Source organism: Diorhabda carinulata, chromosome 6 (genome assembly GCF_026250575.1).
Source record: "Diorhabda carinulata isolate Delta chromosome 6, icDioCari1.1, whole genome shotgun sequence".
NCBI classification, from domain to species: domain Eukaryota; kingdom Metazoa; phylum Arthropoda; class Insecta; order Coleoptera; family Chrysomelidae; genus Diorhabda; species Diorhabda carinulata.
In genome coordinates, this window is record NC_079465.1 from 2,140,635 (window position 1) to 2,162,713 (window position 22,079).

At 29.6% G+C, this 22,079-nt stretch overlaps 3 protein-coding genes across 8 annotated transcripts; 2 read left to right on the forward strand and 1 right to left on the reverse strand.

Moving 5' to 3' along the window:
- The first annotated feature begins 18 nt into the window (after positions 1–18).
- Positions 19–21,580, forward strand: LOC130895211 (plipastatin synthase subunit A). Its single transcript, XM_057802401.1, has 14 exons — positions 19–245; positions 486–969; positions 2,177–2,449; positions 4,522–4,790; positions 5,230–5,550; positions 8,546–8,565; positions 11,641–11,938; positions 12,112–12,322; positions 12,416–12,592; positions 12,651–12,818; positions 13,584–13,916; positions 14,297–14,475; positions 16,044–16,199; positions 21,027–21,580. Exons 1-14 carry the CDS (start codon positions 57–59, stop codon positions 21,297–21,299), a joined length of 3,351 nt encoding a protein of 1,116 aa, XP_057658384.1. The 5' UTR covers positions 19–56; the 3' UTR covers positions 21,300–21,580.
- Positions 1,070–1,645, forward strand: LOC130895755 (uncharacterized). The gene is made up of 2 exons (XM_057803298.1): positions 1,070–1,383; positions 1,493–1,645. The coding sequence occupies exons 1-2, from the start codon at positions 1,171–1,173 to the stop codon at positions 1,607–1,609; spliced, it is 330 nt and encodes a 109-aa protein (XP_057659281.1). The 5' UTR covers positions 1,070–1,170; the 3' UTR covers positions 1,610–1,645.
- On the reverse strand, positions 16,360–21,028 carry LOC130895751 (serine/threonine-protein phosphatase 4 regulatory subunit 2). 6 transcript variants are annotated; one of them, XR_009059493.1, is made up of 4 exons: positions 20,149–20,965; positions 18,816–19,066; positions 17,746–18,765; positions 16,360–17,674 (listed from the first exon to the last, which is right to left on the reverse strand). XR_009059493.1 is itself a non-coding variant. In XM_057803292.1 (3 exons), exons 1-3 carry the CDS (start codon positions 20,789–20,791, stop codon positions 18,187–18,189), a joined length of 1,485 nt encoding a protein of 494 aa, XP_057659275.1. In that variant the 5' UTR covers positions 20,792–21,028; the 3' UTR covers positions 16,360–18,186. The 6 variants fall into 6 exon arrangements, 3 of the variants coding, with proteins under 3 accessions (XP_057659275.1, XP_057659277.1, XP_057659276.1); XR_009059491.1 differs by having other exon boundaries at positions 18,816–19,078; XR_009059492.1 differs by having other exon boundaries at positions 18,816–19,072; positions 20,149–20,957.
- Positions 21,581–22,079: the final 499 nt, after the last annotated feature.

The window sequence follows — 22,079 nt, forward strand, 5'->3', positions numbered from 1 at the left end:
CTTATTATCTTCCCATCACTATAGCAAGAGTTATTTGGGATAAGAAAAGTAAAAGTATGTTGAGATTAATATTAATTGTTGCATTTTTAATTGGCTCAACAAGTTGCAAACGTCCCAATGTTCTGTTTATAATCGTTGATGATTTAAGACCAAGTTTAGAATGTTACGGAGATAAAGAAGCTGTTACACCAAATATAAATAAATTGGCGTCTAAAAGTTTTGTGTTTAAAAACGCATTTGCACAAGTAAGTATATCAATTATATTTCAATTGTTAATTTTCAGTATTTATCACAAGCTTTTATTTTTTAATTAAATATCTTGAAATTTACATATTAAAAAAATCAATTTGTTTACCTACGTAAATCTAATCAGCTGATTTGAACATGCGCGGAGAGGTAATTTTCCCAAGAGGGTTAATTCTTTATATAAATTATTTTATTTTGACAAATTCATAGGCTTTAGTCGAGTAATGTGTTATTTACAGCAAGCTCTTTGCGCTCCTAGTAGAAACTCTTTATTAACGAGTAGACGTCCCGATTCTCTTCATTTATACGACTTTCACAATTATTGGAGAGATACTGTTGGAAATTTTACAACAATCCCTCAATATTTCAAAGAAAATGGTTACTATACTTACTCTATAGGAAAAGTATTTCATCCAGGTAGTACATCGAATTTTACGGACGATTCTCCATATAGTTGGAGTACTAAATCATTTCATCCAAAAACTGATACTTTTATTAACGCCAAAGTTTGTATTGGAAAAGACGGAAAACTGCATAAAAATTTAATTTGTCCCGTTGCTACTGAATTTCAGCCGTACGGAACATTACCAGACTTGGAATCTCTGAACGAAGCGATTCGATTTTTAAAATATAAAGATGAAATAACGCAATCTAAACCGTATTTTCTTGCTGTTGGGTTCCATAAACCACACATTCCTTTTAAATTTCCACTAGAATTTCTCAGTAAGTAGTCATTTATAATAAATTCGAGTCAAAGGAGAAATTATAAAATAAAAAATTTATGTACGCCTATGGATTAAGCAGCAATACGAAACGTCAAAATATCGATTTAAGGTTATGTTATAATTTTTACACGGTATTTTCAAAATTGATATTTATACGTATATAACATTTTTTTATTTCGTATTATTAAGAAGTTTTGTTATGAAAGGTATTCGAAATTTGTCTGCTATTAAATCTAAACTGATATCTAATAGTATTGAAGATGTACGTGTTGAAAAAGTTTTGAAAATTTCTTTAAACGGTGATTATGCTACATTACAATATGAAAAAATAGGTGATAATACGTATGATTTAATACATACGAATATACCTGAACAGTATCAAGGTTATGGACTTGGAACGTTATTTGCTAATGTAAGTAAACAAAAACTTAAATAGCTCTTCATATAATAATTTATAATTTATTAATTTATAACGATATGCTGTTTAGTATTATCATGTTGTATATATATTTTTATTTCAGAAAATATTTGAATACTTGTCAAACAAAAATGCAAAATTCAAGTTGACTTGTGAATTTTTAGAAAAAGTATTTAACGAAAGTGGTGATAAGTATAGAAACTTTGTTATACCAAAATAGTTTGTAAATATTGAAAATTATATAAGTTTTTATCTATTAGTACTGTTTATTTAGTCCACAATAACAATTTGTATATATATAAATGATAAATAAGAATGTAAAGTTGAAAAAGTAGAGGAATAATTATTATAAACAATGTACTTATACTTTGATGGGAATATTGATCTTAGAATTTCTTTTTTGAAGCGGAAGATTAAACAAAAGCTTCTCCTTTGACTCCCTTGTCTGTTTATTTAATTTACAGAAAATAACAAGTGTACATTGCCGGTCAAAAGTTTTTGCCCGCTCCCTAATCCATTCATTCATTATATTTAATCGGTTTCTTATTCTTCAACCCTTATTTTCTGTTCAAAGACTTGAAAAAATAGCTATGTGGTCAAAGATTTTCCAAAAAATTAAGAGACTATGTTGGCAATTAAGTTATTCTTGTCCCCTGGCACCTTTGATGATAATTATCATCAGCTTGACAGAAACAGTGTAACGTAGTGTGACATATAGGATAGGCAAAAACTTTTGACAATATGCTAAAGGTAAATTGGTGATTATTAGAAATATTCCATATTTTAGAATTTCATCCAATTGAAAATATAACTCTCCCAGTTAACAGGAGACGTTCACCCACTCTCCCTACAGTCACATGGAGTTCTTGGATAGATATAAGATGGAGAGAGGATATTAAGCAATTAAACGTTTCGTTTCCTTTCGGTCCGATGCCTGATGAGACGATAAAAAAAATAAAACAGGCGTATTATTCATCTGTGACTTACATTGATGATTTGGTGGGGAAATTGATGAAATTTGTCAAAAGAAACACCATAATTGTGTTCACCTCAGATCATGGTAATTATATATAATTTTTTGAGGTTACGAACTCGACTAACAATGTTTTTTTTTCTAAATTCATTCATAATATCATCATCTATCACGTTAAGTGTCTACTGAAACTACAAGTGAAAAGGCGAGGTGAAGTCTACTTCACTTCTGTTAATCCCAAGCCCTTTCTAAATTTTCAGCTGTTTTCATGGTTTATAGAGCTTCTTCCACAATTTCCATTATTTTTTATTATGTGTCTTTTGTTTTATTTCCTGCCATTTTATTCCTCGTTATTTTCCTGCCACGTTTATTTTTTCTATCCAGGTTTTCTTTATTTGTTTTTGTTAATTAATACTTCATATACCTTCCATAATAACCATCTCAGTTGCACTTTTGCCCCCAATTTTCCCTTATAAAGTTATTTCTTATTATATCATATCCAATTTTCTACATCAATAATTCGATTTATATTTGAATCACCCTCGTATATGAATTCGGAACAAAAGATTAATATTTGTTGATATAAAACATCGTTTAAAGTAGCAATATTACCACTATGTATTCTTATTGATTACCTATCACATAATTAAGTCAAATTTTCTCTAAAAATTTATGATTAAAGTGTAAATATTATATATTAGGGAATTATCCGAATGGTAATTTTAATAAATCGATTTTATTTGTGACATATGTGACAGGCGCTGTCGTTTAATAACATACGACATTAACTCTATGGTTCTTCTTTTTTAATCTGTGGCTAGTTGCCTATACGACTCATTTATTTTCACAAATAAAGAAAAATATCGGTTTTAATACATAATCAAGTTTTCGTTATAAAGACAACATTGTGTTTTCAAAAAAAATCGTGCCTAATAACCTTATACAATAGACTACAAGAGTGTTAACGTCAAACACCGCCATTGTTAGAACAGGTCACGGATCACTTACCAAACAAAGTTTTAATTGCGTTATATATGCTTATTGATTTGTGATTTTTTCGTACTTTTTTTTTCGATAAATTTTGCAAAATGTACAAAATACATTACCATCTCATACAATAATAAACTAATTACTGTTTAAATAACAAAACACAAACACTACCTCACAAACTTTGTCTAGAATATCACGGACGTGACGTCACGTTCCGGCTGTCTATTTGGATGTAGTTTTATTTGAATTTGTAAAATAGGTATAAGGTATAGGGTAATTGATTTATTATACGAGTATATCTCAAGATTTAATGTTTTTAATGTCACCTTTATATACCGAGCGAAAAAAATAAAAATTAACTATCACCACTTTATAAAAAAGGTAAATCTATGTTTAAATTCGATAATTCTCTATTAATTAGGAATTTAAATTAAATTGAATGACCTTGGATTGTTTCTTACAATCATATCACCAATATTTAGTTTATTCATGTTTCATAAAAAGCTACTTAGTTCAAATATATGGTAATTACACGGAAATTCTAACACGTTAAAGTAAAAAAAGAAGTTACTTGAAATTAGACCTTCAATTTAATCACCTCCTATTGTTAGGTGTATTAAAAATTACCTATTATACTAACATAAGGATTAAAATTAGAAATCAGTGTTTCTAGATAACTTACCTTGTTGCCAGTTAGTCCACTTTTTAATAAAAACTGATAGTTGTGAATTAAGCCACAGACAAATTCCATTGAATAAACTTGTCCATGCAAATATAAAATGCCTTATATGATTTTTTTCACATGAATCACTAATTTAAATCTACCAACTTAATTAAAGTTCTATATGACACACATTATCAAATTATGTTAAAATCTGACAATTATGTGTAATCTGGCAACGCTGATTCGAATATAATTCACAGAACGTAACTTTCAGATTCAAAAGTCAGTCTTCGAATATGTGTTCTGTGGTGTGTTCGGTCTATCATCTAATTTATCTGTCAGTTGTAGATAGCTTCTATATCACCACTTACCTTGTTGCCAGTTACTTCACTTTTTAATAAAAACTAATAGTTGTGAATTATGCCACAGACAAATTAAGTTAGATAGTAGACTTTCACATTTTATATTATATTTTGATTCAAACTTTCAACAAAAATATTTTAAGGATGGTCTATAGGGGAACACGGAGAATTCTCGAAATATAATAACTACGATGTTGCGACAAAAGTTCCTTTATTAATTCGAGTTCCAGGATTATCAGAACGTGAAGTAATTTTTCAACAACCAGTTGAATTAGTTGATGTATTCCCAACGTTAGTAGACCTAACACAAATTTCAAGTCCTTTAAAAACATGCCCCTTAAAAAAAGTGGACATTACTTGTACAGAAGGCAAAAGTTTGATACCTCACATGGTATCAAAAATTAAAGGAAAGGTAAATATAATTAAAACACGTTTTATTGCTTTTTATATACAGGACGTATGCTTTAGTGTTTGTGCTTAATACATTTTTATTTATTACGTTAAGAATTTATATTTACTTGTAAAGGCGGCAACGTCGCCTGGTTGCGAGCTGGTCGCTAGGCCGGCAAGATGTAAAAAAAAAGAAGCAGAGTTGAATAAATACACATGTTTGTATTCATTATTCGCACATTTTAATTTTGATTTAAGTTATTTAATAGTGTAAGTATAAACTCTCAACATTTAGAAACCTTTTCAAATATGTAAAAAATGATATCAACGTGGTAATTGATAGGGGTGGTGTCAAAGATCTTAAAACACGCCATTGACTGAAGTATCTAAAGTGTAATTTTCGTGAAATGTTGAATATCGAAATATTCCGTATTTATAAATATGTATGAAACGAATTTTAGGAAATTTCTCATCTTACTGCATTTACTCAGTATCCGAGATCAGGCGTTTTTCCGTCAATACACCCCAACAGCGACGAACCCAAACTAAACGAAATCAAAATCATGGGGTATTCTCTTAGAAACGAAATTTTCAGATACACAGAATGGGTTGAATTTTCCACGGAAACTTTTAAACCGAACTGGAATGTCGTATACGGGAGAGAATTGTATAATCACGTGATAGATACAGACGAAAATATAAATTTGGTAGACAGAGCCGGACTAAGAAATATTACTAGTGATTTGAGGAAAAAATTAATACTGGGTTGGAGATATGTCAAAGTTTAAATAATTAAATTTTCATTTATTTTATATTGTAAATAAAATTTCATAATAAATATTGTTTTTATGATGTTTTTAATCAAAATACGTATTCCCGCCCTGAGAGAACCCGTCATCAAGATTCTGATATACTTATGGAAATTTTTTATCCGCTTTCGTTGAACAATTTTTTTAAATCGATTCTAATTCATGATAAAAAAATTAATTTCCGATTATTTTCAAATAAATTAATAATCGATATCTCGATTCCTTAATTCTGATGCTGCTAATAAATTAAAATTATCTCAAATTCTTGTATAAGTATTGAAATTTACTATAAACAAATACAATTTGAACTTCACCTGCTAGAGAATCCATTGTGTTAAAAAATATCGATAAACTTCTCTATATGCATCGATATTTTTTAAAACATTCGATACGATATACTTTGTTTCATTTGCACCTCCCCAAACTATTAGTTCTTCTTTTTTCTATAACTTGTCATCTATCCATGTAAGTATACAGTAACCTTGAGTAGTTGTGTGTTAGAAATTATTCAATGGAATTGGCTATACAAGATGGAGGAACACGATCACGTGAAATTGTAATAAACGTCGAATTTTCAATTAGAACTAAATTTGTGTCAATAAATTAATATCAGAAATAAAATAAAATAACATCAATTTTTTTTCTTCTTTTTTCATTTAATAAATTTGGTTAAATACAGGAAACATTCTTACAAAACATGTAATTTTAGTGTTAAAAGTGACAGTTGACATGTATGACATTTGATTTAATTGTTACTGGATTGATTAACTATATTGTGTACTGATTAGTAAAAATATAAACTTATTCGTTATTATTTTATTGTATCTATTTGAGTACTTTTCGGAAACCATGACGTATCAGCTGATCAGTTTCTGAACGTTCTATCCTATTGTTATTACTTCACGTTTCTTGTAATGTAATTAATAATTTTATAGTTCTATGTTTACAGATAGTTATTTTTATATCAAAGTAACCCAACAATTACTTAGCTCACAAGAATTAATTGTTGATTCAAGAGTAACAATAGTTGAAAACAACAAAAATAAATTAAACAGCCGATCGTATTTATTCACTAATAAGGCGCAGTGATGCCAAATTTATAAGATGTACTTAAAATTATATATTTTAGTTCTTTCGAGAAAAAGTATGTTTTTATTCACCAATGTTATTAAAATCATTGTCTTTAAAAAAGAAGAAAAAAACATACTCAAAAATTAGTATAAAGATATCAAGTGAGTAGATATTTAAAATACTTTTCTATAGGAATCTATAATATTTTAAAAATATATTAAATCGACAGAAAACGATAAATACCAATTATTGTTATAACAATACTAGCGCGAAACACAAAAAAATTACATAAATATTATCAAATTATGTAAATGTTTATCAAAAACGATAAAAATTGTGTTAAAATATGATGATTTATGTGTAATCTGGCAACACTGACACTGGTCCAATTCGCCCAGTTTTCAGTGAACTTATTACTTTCCGATCATCGTCGAGGTAAGCCGATAGTTTCCGAAAGACTTCTAAAAAGATTGTAAACAAGCAACAAGAAAATATTTATCACCGAAATAAGTATCATATTTCAAAAACAACTCTTTCTTCTAATATAAACTAATTCTTTATTAATATATTTTCAATATAAATAAATTTATCTACCAAATCAACACCGACGAAGCGATTAAATGTGTTGTTTACTTATTAAATTGTATCGCGTATAATACAACACAATAATAATAACGATAACAGATGACTCGAATTCATTGTAACCGAGCGATCATGCGTTTCAAGCATCATAGGGAATAATAAGGAAAACGAGAATGTAAACAAGTTTTACGGGGGGACATTGATAAGATTTCGATTAAAAAAATAATTACACGCTAGTTAAGTAATGGAAAAGGGAGATTAATCTATTTTCATTATAAATTAGTACAATAAGCTAATATTAAAACGAGCAGAGACTATTTATACGAGGGTGAGTTAATTAAGTTATATTATTCAATACAATGTTCAAAAGTTCCGAGTTCGATTCCCACACTAATCCGTTACAATCAAAATTTTTTTTATCATTCATAAAGATCAATAAAATGAAATTAAAACAAAAGCAGTAAATACCAAATCTGTGGTTTAAGTACGTCATACCAAGTGTCAAAAGTGAGTATATTATTGAAATAGCACTGATACCAACTCTCGAAAATACTTGTCCCTAAATCTTTAGTTGAAAACCGTACTGTATTATTTAAATATTTGATATGAACAACTGAGCATAGAAAACATAACCATAGATTCACCATATCTCTCGTTCTATGTTTATGGTAAACTTTCCAATATGGCAGTTATTCAAATGCACATTTTTAGCAGTTAGAAATTTTACTAGATGTCACTTACGTCAATAAATAAATGGCTACCATTAATAATCATAATAGTAATTATGATATTAAAAAGAATTAATTTTAATTTATATTACATTATAAATAAATAACATTCTCCGCCACTGGAACTTGAATTCGTATTTTATTATCGAAAATCTGTGCACGATTTCGCTGATTAATTATCTGAAATTTAATTGTTCATAATTATATCCAACGAAACGGGCGTAATAAAATTCCTTACGTATCGAATGAACCCCGTAGATCTATTAATTCCTATCCGTAAATACGTGAGAGAGAAAGCAGTTGTGAAAGCCCGTTTTTACACGGAGGTGTGTTATCTACGTAACGTAATTCTCAACCATCTATTTATATTTTTAAATCCACAGATTACGGTTATTGAACAACTGGGTTCTAACACCTTTACGTCCAATGACAATAAGATCGAAACGAATGAGCAACGTTTCTGTCAACCGCGTATTCGTTACAGAAATTGCTGCTTGAGCAATTTGTACTTTGGACTATGGTTAAAAGTTGAAGTCCACGCTATATGTTTTAATACAGATTTAGTATTATAAATAATTTTGAATTAGTGGGAACAAGTTGATAGCGGGTAAAACGCGTTAATTCGCTTTTCTATTTGTGTTGTTTTCTAAGTTGGTTGTGTTTAGTGGAAATATCAGCTGTTTCGAGAGGGTGAGTTTTCTGTTAACCTCTATTAGGAATTTTTTACTTTTGTTAGTAGATGGCGCGGTTTTTTCAAATAATAATCAGCTATGATGATTTTAGATATTGGAGAAAGTAGAAATTGTGCTTTTTTAAGTAGGATTTAGGAATATACAGAGTAGATCAAAAATTACATTTGTTATTTTAAGAAATTATAAAATTTGTACGAGAAGTAGTCAAGGTATTAATGGTATATCAATTCTAAAGTTATAAAAGATGAAAATATTTAATAATTTTGAGGTTAATCAGATTTTAACGTTTTATAATGCCACTAAAACGATTTAGGTAACTAATAATTCAGTTTCGGCTGGTTTTAAAGATCTCAGGGGCGTGGATCGAGGAGAAGAAGAAAGTTTTATCGTATACAGATACATAGTTGCCTATTTGCATGTAAAGTTGATAAAAACTTTGATGTTTATTATATTTAAATCATGTGAAGACATATAAAACTAATTAAGAATATCACTATTCATTATAAATTTAATGAAAAATTATTTTTAATAGTTCATAGTTTAATATTATCGTGGTCCTCTTGATTTTTGGGTTCTAAAAAATCGAAAAAAAACTCGATTTCTATGAAATTTCTTATAAAATTTCAATTTTTATGACAAAAATTACGGATATAATAATATTTCCTCTCAAAATAAGTACGTCCGTGTTTCTTTGTGATAAAACATTAGTTTTGTTTTCTATTATTTCTGGAGTAAAAATAAACTTGGCAACACAGCAAGCCGTTTCGATAGTTGATTGTCGAATTGAAAAAAAAACTAATTAAAATAATTATTATTGTGAATTATCTTGTATTATCTCTTCTATAGCTCGATTAAATACTAATATTTTTCATTCGAATTTGTAAACTGTCTTAATAATAATTTAACCTATAACAATAGTCCAGTCAAAATTACTGTAGAATGGCAAAGTTCGTGAAAACTATTCCGAAATATGATTTTCGAATTAAATTTCACCCTTTCACCCTTTAGACGGTTCAGAGTGTTACAAAATTAAAGGAAAAATACAAATTGCAATTCAATTTTTTTAATTTTCTTATAAACGTTATAAAGAACAATCGTGAGGAAAAAAATTTTCATCCCTTCTATTAAATGGCGTTAGGTTTTTAATTTATATTAAACTTTTTTTATTACTCTAAATCGTCCTAGGGGTGAAAGGGTGCGTTATAGGGGAAAAGTGGTTGTGTATAAAGTAAGCCTAAAATTTCACGTCTTACAACTTTTATTGAAAATTTTATGTGACATTTTAAAAATATAACCTAAAAATCGTATTACAGGGGTACTTTTTAATTTCTTTCACCTTCTTTTCGGGGTTTTTCTACTTTTTTCAGAGTTTCATACACATTTTTTTGATTATTTCCGTATAATTTCACTGTATTACAACTGACGTTTCTATTATAGGTAATTACAGCGTTGCCAATTGGAAATTTTAATTACATAACATAATTAGGTATATACGAATTATTTATTTTAATCAATTCGTGAATGATTTGTTTCAGTTTTACGGTTAAAAATATGAGTCGTGTTTTCATGGTAAATATAAATGTGTAATTCTTATCATAAATTAAAATTAACAACTTGTTTTGTGATAAAAGTATTTGAATAAAACTATAACAAACAGCTGATAACGATACAAAGGATTTTCGTAATAAATAAACTATTAACAATAAAAATATTGAGCCAAAATAATTTTATAATCAAAAATTATCTCAAGTAAAAACAACATCGAAATACCTATTGAAAACATCAGCTATCCAATTTTAGATACCTAACCTAGTTTCTCAAGAAGCGTCTATTTCCATTGGACTAAATATCTTTTTTTATAACACGTAGCTTTATTAAAACGCTTATGACGAGGTGGTTTAGTCTTCAACGGTCAATACGTACAATCTATTAGATAAATAAGTTTATTTACGAATAAACAATAGCAACAACTTGTATGCGTACATCATTATTGACCTTTACAAGCCGGTTGATTGAGAAACAAATATAACACATCGTTCGAAATTGTTTGAATATTTATGTTAAATACATGCAAAAGTAACAAATAGACTCCCATTTTTCAATAATATTATGAGTAAAAAACTAGGTTATAAGTATATTAGTCACTAACTCGAGACAGGCGCCATCTATTAAATGTAAATATGAGTACTATAAGTAGAAGCAGGTTTCATCATTTCTACCGATTTATAATGATCGACATTAAAATATTAATTTGTAAAGAAAACAATCACCCTAATAGTAAGTTTACTATCGAATATACGGTGATTTATGATAGTAAAAAGGAATAAGATGGAAATTTACAATTATTTATTTATTCTGTGAAGTTAGATTCGAACAAAACTAGGTCACGTCATGATACAGACCTTCACAGCGTTGCCAAACTTCACATAAAAAGTATTTAAACATAAAAAATGTTCGCATATAATAAATAAACCCTATTTACACGGTTTGGACTTATAATACCAATAAAATGTCTCCAACGTTTTTTAACAGTTACACAACGACATGATGTCACTCTATTTACATTTGGCTTTTATTAATTACCTTCAGTGAATTTAGTCTACAGTTTTCTATAACCTCCTAAAAATCGTTTTGTATAGAATAAGGCTATTGTTCAGAGATGGCGCTAGCAACATTATTTAATACCGAACATTTGTAGGGGTAACTGTATATTATCGGCATCAATTTATGCACAATAAATAATAAAAAATTTTATACTTTGTTTTTTGCATTTCACACAAATACTTAAAAATGCTCAATATATACGAGGTGTGGTTATTAAGTAAGGAGACGCTGCTATATAAATACATATGACTGTCAGCTGTTTAGTCTGAAGCATATTTCTACCTTGTCTGTAGACAAACCAGTGTAGCCGTTACATAATATCAAAATAAAATGTTTTACATCACCATTTTCGTTATATAATAGCTACACCTCGTATTTTGTTTTAGATACACAGAAAACATGATTGCAAGAAATAAAATCACTTTTTTGGTACAAATTTCCCAAAATGGAATTATGTCGCAACTTCCGAACGCTTTAGGAAATAAGAGAAGTTATAGTATGCAAATAAATTGTTCAAAAAAGAGAATTCCATTAAGAAATAATGAAAATTTAGGAAATTTTGTAAGAAATCTCGGCAGTGGGGTAGTAAAATCTCCTCTAGGCGAAGTAGAATCTATACCCAACGAAAATTTAGTGGAATATGTTTTTAAAAAAGCCGATCAGTGGTCAGAAGAAACTGCCGTAGTAAGTAGAAAATATAACCTCAAATAAGTAAACATAACATAGTATATTGTGAGACATATTTCAAATGTCACCTGTCAATAATTTTTCCACGTGTTTTACACTATACTTTTTCAACGACATACATAAAATACTTGATATTTTACCCAGAAAATGTGATAAAACTAAAATTTTAGACGTGTGGTGCAACTGGTAGAAATTATTCATTCACAATGTTAAGATTCCTAGTTAATAGATTTGCCCAGGCTGTTTTGGGACATTGCGGAATGCAACCTAGAGAAGTTGTAGGATTACTATTACCTAACATACCTGAATTTGTCATAGTTTGTCATGGTGCCATAGAAGCTGGATTAGTAGTAACTTTCGTTAATCCCCTGTATACACCAGGTAACCTATTTAAATGCTCAAATAGAGCAAACTGTGTCTAATTTTAACCTGTTACTTTCTATTAATTAAAAAAAATGCTATTTTATTTTTCAGATGAATTAAAGAGACAATTTGAAAACGCAGGGGTGAAAATGATAATCACTGTGCCTTTATTGTTAGAAGTGGCAACTACTATAGCCCCTTCATTACCAGGTTATAGAACAACGATTTGTATTGGGGGAGAAGATGATGTTTCTAAAAATATTCATGGATTGGAGAGTCTATTAAGAGGTAGGTTTAGTAAAACTAACTTATTTACATTACTCTAATGACTCGTGTTTTATTTTAGCTGGCCACGAAAGCGAGTTACCAGGATTAAACCCTAAGGAGTTAACCCTACTGCCGTATTCAAGCGGTACTACAGGATTACCTAAAGGAGTAATGCTATCACATTATAATTTAGTTTCTAATTTATTCCAAGGTGATCGAGACGATCTTGTACCGAGAAAAACAAAATGTAAGTATTTGTTATAAATTCAAAGATCATTAATATAACTCACGGATCGAATATATTTTTCATGTTTAAAACATTTACGCACTTCCAACATGTAGTTTTCTTTAATTATTTGTCACTACACAAACAATGTACATTTAATGATCAATATTATTTTTTCTACGTAAACAAACTAGCCGTGCAACTATTTCACATTTTACATCATATTATGGAAGCACTAAAATGTATATAACTGTTTGAATATGTTTTATTTTTTTGATATTTATACATCATATATAACGATTCATTTAACTATACTAACCTATGAATAGTTATGGTACACACTAACCGCCAAAATCTTAATGTCATAACTGTCAATGTCAACTGAACATAGCCTGTGTTGATATTACTCACATATGAGCTTTAAGCTGGTGTTACATGCATCCGATATGTGATCCTATTGGTCAGAAATTTTGGCGCGAATATTTTCAACAATCTATCCTTGTAGATGTATTTGACATTGGACGTTGTTTAACTTTTTTATATTTTTTCGATAGTTGAAATTAAAATAAATAATGATTATAGTCAGTTGCAATTCTGTCAAAGCTAATACGAATGATTTCCACAAAAAGGGCTAGGGTACAAAAGCCACGATTATTTCGAGTGAGAAATACTATAATTTACTCATCGCAAAATTAATACAGGGGAAATACAAAATATTTTCGTCCAAAAATTATACTTTTTTCGATATAGTCCGATATATGGGTGGCAAAACTGTATATTTTTCAGCTGGTGATCGCCAACAAGTACTTTCTGTACTTCCTTTCTTCCACATATTCGGTTTCAACGGTATTCTTAACGTCGCGCTCTCGGGCGGCGCTCATTTAATAACGCTCCCAAGGTTTACGCCAGAAGATTATGCCAAAGCGTTAGAAACCTACCGGCCTACTTTTCTTTTCGTCGTTCCATCGTTGCTGCAATTTTTAGCGTCACATCCGGCTATTACGAAAGATCATTTATCATCAGTGGAGGGGATCCAATCGGGAGCAGCTCCGTTAACTGAAGCTATAATTCAGAAATTTAGAGCTAAGGTGGACGATCAGGATATATCAATTAGACAAGGTGAGGAATTTCATTGTTTATAACATCATCACTAAAACAATTGAGCTGTCAAAATCAGCTGATGTCCATTTAAAAATGGCCGCCGTGGGGGGTTATCACTTCTTTACTTTGAAAAGTACTAAAACTCAACAATGGAAATTTATGTCAAAAAAAATCTCGCAATTTTAGTATGTTGTTTACCCCACGGCCGTCATTTTGACGTAGATCAGCTGTTTTCTTAGATAGCATCTATGTTATTAATAATATTGTCTTGTCAACTATATAATGTGAGTTAAGACAACAAATCGGAGCACTGTAAACAAACTAAATGACAGATGAGTTTGGAGGAGAGTTGTGACGATTGAATTTCTGTGCGAATGAATGAAAATTTCGTTTCACAGGATACGGAATGACTGAAAGTTCTCCGGTGACGTTTATTATGCCTAGGATTACCCCACCATCGAAAATAGGTACTATAGGTATACCATATCCAGGAACCCATGCCAAAATCATCAGCCTCAAAACTGGAGAAACTTTAGGTACTAACGAACCAGGCGAACTTCTCATCAAAGGACCACAGGTATTTCTTTGTGATATAATTAAATCGGGAAGTTCAGTCAAGTGCCCTAATTGTTTTGTTTACTTCATATTTTCAGTGAATTCTTCAATTTGGTGTGTTTTTTTGAAGTTTTATTATGTTTTTTTTGTACTTGTACAGAATTTGATTCCTGTACTGTCTTATTATATATAAAAGTTCGAAAATGATGATTAATTTCAAAAAGAGAAGTTTAAGAAAAGAAAAAGCAGCCAAACACACTCAGATTTAACTAATACTTTATTTAAATACAAAAAAAACTATTTGTAATGTCTAAAAACGTTATTTATTATCAAAAATTAACATTCAAAAACTTTTTCTATACTCTATATAGATTTCTATCTAAAAACAAAATGTAAACAAAGCAATTAGAACTTGAAGTGTAGTAAAGAACATAACCTAAGAATTTTTCTTGCGCCATCATATATTTTTAAATTTAAAAGTTGTGGCAATTTAGGAAGAAACAACCTCTAGTTTACAGTAGGTCTATCTTTGATTCACTTTACAAGTATCAGAGCCAAAATGAGCTACATTTATTTAACTAACCTAAAATAACACTCCTAGACGGGTTGTATAGTTACGAAAAACAGAGACAAGAAATGTATGTGTCAGACAAAAATGTTAACTTTTTAACTATTACGCATGCCCATCAATAAAATATCCAGTAAATGATTTACACCCAAGAAGTTATAGTACAAGACCCCCTAATGATATGTTAATAATTAGAGGCTTTAAAATTATTCAAACCCATATATAAAAGCACGTGTTGATAATATTGTTCAAATAATGACTTTTTTACGAATTAAAAATATGATATAACGAGCTAAACAAAAAACTATTTGCAAAACCGGCTATTTCAAGATTTAGAGATGATCAAAAATAATTAAACTTACCTGAGCTTCATAATTTCAGTATATAGTGGTCGTATTCGTAGTCACTTAAACAACAGCGCGTTAGTGATGGAATTTATCACAAATATCACCAAAAAAACAATCAAAAACACGTAATAATAATCACAATAACTAAATAAACTATATAAACAAAGCCTTTTTAGTTTCAAGCAAGATAATGGCGTAGCAGTGTTGCCACTTTTCTGGTACAAAGTACAAGATAGTTTTATATTAGAACATTTCATTAGAAAAAAACATATTATTCAGGAGTATTAGCAATATAATTTAAGGATATTTAGAATTAAACTCATCATATGGGTTTGTTTTTAGAAGATCGTATTTCGGGATATAAGAATGATTCTTTTTGTATATATGATGATAACTATAATTTGGCAACGGCGTTTTGTGTAAATGCAACTATTTACTAAGGATGTGAATATAGCTTGCGCAAGCGTATTTCTGTGGTGTAGTTTATCTGGCATTTTATACAAAAGATAATTTTCGTAAATAACTTCAGAAAATGCTTAATTTACCATCAAACTACCTAATAAAAGTACTTTGTTTTCAAAATAATTACCAAAATCATACGTTTTTAACATTATTGTGATATAGTATCGAAACGGTTTGCTGGATTATTACAATTTTTGTTCAAAAAAATTTTAGGTTATGATGGGATACTTGAATAACGACGAGGCTACGGCTGAGACTTTGGATGAAGACGGATGGTTACATACAGGGGATGTAGCTTATTATGATGAAGACGCGTTTTTCTATATTATAGATAGATGCAAGGAACTTATTAAAGTCAAAGGAAACCAGGTACGTATTTAAATTTTTATTCAATAGGATACTACAGATCGTTTGTTTTTAGTCATTTTTATTAAAAATTTATGGTTTTAAAATAATTTGAACCCTTATTTTTTTAAATTAATAAGAAAATGTTTGATTTATAGATAAGGATATGGTAAATAAAAAAATATTCGTTATTAAATAGAACTTTATTATCTAAAAAGTGCGTCTGTATACAAATTATCATTTAAGAGAAAATAGAAGTTTCTTGTACAACCATTTCATACAAAATGCGACAAAAATACACTGGGCAGTGAAAATTTTTTCATAATTTACATACTTCAGTTGATATATTGTCAGAGTACATAAAATTATTTTCAAAACTTCACAAATTTAAAAAAAACATGAATCATGGGTTACGAAGTATGGTAAATGGGTTAAAACGCTCGGAAACAAATAATTTTTATATTAAATATTAAAGATAATCTAACTCTCTCAAATATTAATTAGTTTTTAATAATAATTAACGATTTAAATTGTATAACAAATTGTTTGACATCAAGGTAAATCATAAAAGGTCGTTATTTTAGTCATATCAAACTTAGAAATTAAATAAATTTATAAAATCTAACGTTTTTTCCCTATTTTGTGTAAATCTAACTTCGCCAGAATAAATAACCTAATAAGAAACTACTTTCAAAACAAATTACAATGTATTACTACTTAAGTTTGTAGAAATTTCAAGGTTCAATTGAACTATATTTCAAATTCAGGGTTTTGTAAACCTTTTTAATAGACTTTCAAAACTAAGAGCCAAGCACAATTTTTTCCCCGGATCTGGGTTCATTTGAACTACTTTTTAAGCTCATGGTGTAGTAATCACTGTTATAGACCTCAATTGAACTACTTCCAAAGCTTAAGAGTTGATACTAGACATTTTCAATACAATTTAAGTTTCGTTTGAACTATTTTTGAAACTCACAGCCAAGTACAAATCTTTTCTACACATCAGGGTTTATTTGAACTACTTTTCAAGCTTACATTGTAGTAATCGTTATTACATACTTCAATTCCAATAACTTTTTTAATGCACTTAAAGTTGCTAACCTCAGAGCCAAATAAACAGTTGTATTTATAACTAAGGGTTCATTTGAACTACTTTTCACTCTCGTTATTATATGATTCATTTGACCTACTTTTTAAGCTTGGTATAGGTAGCTTTTGAATTAATTTCAAAGCTCACAGCCAGACGCACACTTTTTTTAAAAATCGGGGTTAATTTGAACTACTGTCACTACTCAAGGACAAGTACAATGTATTCTATACTTTATAGTTCGTTTGAACTAATTTTTAAGTCATAATAATTACTGTGGTACAGTAATTATTACATTCTTTGAAAATTGAGTGTTTAGTAGATCTTTTCAATACGTTTAAAGTTTCATGTCAACTATTTTCTAAAATCGGAGTGTACTTAATCTTTTTAGACCCTTCAAGTTCCTTTGTAACTAATTTAAAAGCTTAGAACAGAGTACATATTTTTATTTATACATAAGGGTTCATTTGAACTACTTTTTACCCTCATGGTTACTTTTACTTTGGATTAAACTACTTTCGAAACTCAGCGCCTAGTACTATACTTCTTGGTTTATTTGAGTTACTTTTCAAATTCATGGTGTAGTCATCGTTATAGATTTCATTTGCACTACTTTCAATACTCTGCTTGAAGCACAATGTTTTCTATAATTAATGGTACATTTGAACTACTTTTCAAGCTCATAGCATCGTTTTTATACACTCCAAGTTTATTTTAAACTACTTTTGAAACTCATAACTCATTGTAATCATTTTCAAACGCTTTAAGGCCCAAATACTGAAACGTAAATAAAACTAAAAGAATGTGTTTACTCAATTTAACAAACTCCTATTTTCTCTCGTTAGTATTGCTTGTTCAGTAATTGTGAAAATCGAATGTTTTTCTTATAAAAATCTCGTGAACAAAATACAGGAATACATACACTTACAAAATGCTTTTTTCGAATCTCAAATCATCATCTAATGATTCTGGTGTCGAAGAACTAGGTTCATCTGCCACTGTTTTTTTATCTTGGCCACTATCAACTTCCATTGGAGACTCTTTGTACTGCTCTTTTGTTTCTACAATATCGTTTATCACATCTTCTGTTTCATCGTTAGTTTTGGCTGTTTCACTAACAGTTTCCACACATTTTTCTTCTTCTGTTTTCAAGTTATCTATTACTTTATCCGATTCTTCAGGTTCATTTGATGGTATTTCAGTAACTGTTGGTTGATCGATAACATCTTGTTTTTTCTCTTCTATATGTTCCTCTACTTTCTCTAATTTTTCTTCTGGTTCTAAAACAGTTTCTGTTGGTGTTAAAACTTCTGGAATAGGAGTGTCTGTATTTATTTCTTCTGTTTGTACATTTTCTTTTTCGTTATCTGGTTGTTTTTCAGGTTGTAAAGTTATAAGTTCGAATTGAGTATCTTCTGAAATTTCTTTTCTTACTTCTAGTTCTGGTTCAATATTAGCAACCTCTGTTTTAACTACATTCTTCTGGGAATCTTCTTCTATAGGCTAAAAGTGAATAGAATATTATTGGTGTTCGATATTATGGGAAAACTTACTTTAATTTTGTCTTCTTTTATTTCTTCTATTACTTCTTTATCTTCTGGAACTGTTTCTTTGTTTTCTGCTGCAGAGGCTGAACTAGACGAGTCACTACTATTACTATTGCTTTCTTCTGATAGACTTTGATATGTTTCTTGTGGTTCTATGGAAACATATGTTTCTATTGGGTCTTCTGTACTAGTACAAGTTATTACAGTCTCTTGTGTTTCTACTTTAGCCTCTTCTGTGTTACTGCTTGCAGGAATTTCTGAAACTATCACTACTTTTATTTTGTGGCGATAGTCGAAAATTTCGATAAAATAGGGCGTAATTATATATATTGAATTCATTGAATATGTTGAATAATGGATATTCATTACCGATCAAAAGTTTTGGCCTACCCCATAATCAAGTACCGACTGATTTGTTATTGTTTTCGTTCTCGCAAATTCAGACTTGCAATTGGGGCAAAACCAACAAAATGTTGGATAAAGTTTGTGCATTAATCTTCATAGTATAGGGCAAAGCACATACAGATGTAACGTTGAGTACAACATGAAAAAATATGCATCCACCAGGAGCTTTGGCCATAGAAAATGTTCAGGACAACCTCGAAAAACCATAGCTACTGAAGATAAGCAAATTGTATTGATCATTAAACATAATCTTCCACTCACAGGCCCAGAGTTAGCAGTTCAGATCAATGAATCTAGGAATCTGCCATTGAGTTCTTCCACAGTGGAAAGGAAATTAAGATAAGCTGATCTTTTTTCAAGGGTGGCAATGAAGAAACTTTTTTAAGATGACATGGAGAGTGGGAGAGAGTTTTATGGAGTGATGAGTCAAAGTTTGAGTTTTTAGGTCTAAGAATTTGTATGCGGGTCAAAGGAAGAACAAAATAGAAGGGATTTAGAAGAAAAAGACTTTAAAAATATTAAAGGAAAATGTTGTACATTCTAGCTAGCCCCTGATTGGCAGAAAATTTATCTTTCAGTATAACAACAATCCCAAGCATTCCTCGAAGTTGGGCAAAGAGAATACCAAATTTGTACACTGAAATAATAAAATCAAAAGGGGGTTACAATGATGAATCAAAACTATCTTATAACTATAGGATGAGCAAAAACTTTTGACAGGTAGTGTATAAGCATATTTGCACCAAATTGCAAAGAAGGTATTAATTTTTTTTAAATGTCAAAAAACCCATCAATGTATTTACAAACAACATTATTAAAACCTATATAATTTTGCTTCTTATATTGTAAATATGATATTATTGAATTAACCTTCAAAACTCGTCCAACAACTCATTTGTTATAAATAGAAGTCATTAATTTAATAAAAACTTACCACTTTTTGTTTCTTCACTTTCAAATTTTGTTGTAGTTTCGACTTCAGTTTTCAACAGGTCCTCAGTTTCCTTCTCTCCATCTTTATATTCAACAGGCATATTCCAATTTGGACTTTCATCCATATCTTCAATGTTAATATCATTTCTTTCATTATTTATTTCTGGTAAATGTTCAGTTTCAATTCCATTCATAATACCTTCTTCGCCATTTTCTGTTGATCTTCTACCTGGTTCTACTGTGCTGACAACTAAAATGTTCTTTTCCAATGCTCTCATGTATTTATCAATTCTACTGTATTCCTTTCTCGGGGTAGTCAAAAGTTCACATATTCTTTGGACTGTAAATGGTGCTGCTGCGAAAGTGTCGAGCTTCTCTAGTATAAAATTTTTCATCATATCATAATTAAACATTTCTACATTCGGACAAGGCGGTATATCCATAGAAGGACAAGTTTCATAAAATTCTGTTATAACATTGATCAATTTTTCTCGGAAAAGAGACTTAATAACAGGCCACTGGTAAACTGGATTTCCTGTTTTAGCAACAAAACAAAGATATTCTTCTAATTCTCGTGGAATGTCTTTCGGTTTCATTTTCGAAAATTCTTCAAGGCTATGAAGAATTTCTTCAGGATTCTCCATTGCAAATTCTCTAGAATATATTTATTTCGGCTTTATCCTATTAAGTAAAAACAAAAGATGCAAACAAGAAACAACCAATTTATACGAACACAATAATGCAACTAAAGCGCTAACAGTCCCTTGTCATACTTCAACTATCAATACTAATTGTGCGCTGTTGCCATATAAACATACAACATGGTAGATAGTGTTGCCTATCTAGTAAGTAACTATTATTGTAAAAGAATCTTTACAGGTATCTCCAACAGAATTAGAATCTCTGATTCTAGAAATTGAAGGAATTTTGGACGCAGCTGTTGTGGGGGTACCCGATACTTTAGCAGGAGAAGTACCTAAAGCTTACGTTGTACGTAAGCCTGGTGCCAACGTAAACGAGGAAGACATACAACGATGGGTGAATGGAAAAGTGACTAATTACAAGAAATTAGTTGGAGGTGTAAAATTCATAGATGCAATACCGAGAAATCTCAGTGGAAAAATACTTAGAAATGAGTTGAAATTGAATTAATGTTGTTTATAAGACAACCCATATCTTTTTTTTAATTTTACAAATTACGAATTTTATATTTTATTAATACTGCTGTATATTTTAAGTGGACTTGACGTAGTGGAGGATAAATAAAATTTATTTTTAGGAAAACATAATTTCAACGTTTGCGTTTTTTTTAATTCGATTATTGTAAATATTTTTATTACATTTATTGTAGAAATAGCTCACAAAATTTTATATATTTTAGGTTGTACTTATTTTAATGGTTATTATTATTTTGAATAAAGGATTCAATTTTATTTCGTTTCATTTTTTCCTTTTGAGTGAAAACACCCCACAAACCATCTACTTTATAGATGGATCATGCAGATCACCCAGAATCAAAACAATTCTTTAACAGATATGCAATTAGTATTTACTTTCATAGATGGAGCAAGTAAACAAATGCTCTTTCTCTCTTCCAATAGTACAATTCAACTCATATTTCGCTCTCTCTATTTTTATATTAACTCTACGAATCTCCGTCTTCTTCTTTATGTAAAGAACGCATTATAGGTACCTAAGTTATCAACCCAACTCGTGAAAAGTTCATTCATACAAAGTATAGATAGTAGTCCTTACAAAATTGAAAATTTTTGAAATCCAGATATACAAAAAGGTATAAGAATAATTATATGTATCTCTTTCGACCTTTAACCTTCCGTATCTATTAATTAAATAGAGAATTATTCTGTATAACGTTTCTACTGCCTGTTTTTTGTAACATACTATAGCTAGGCAACTTATATTACACGAATG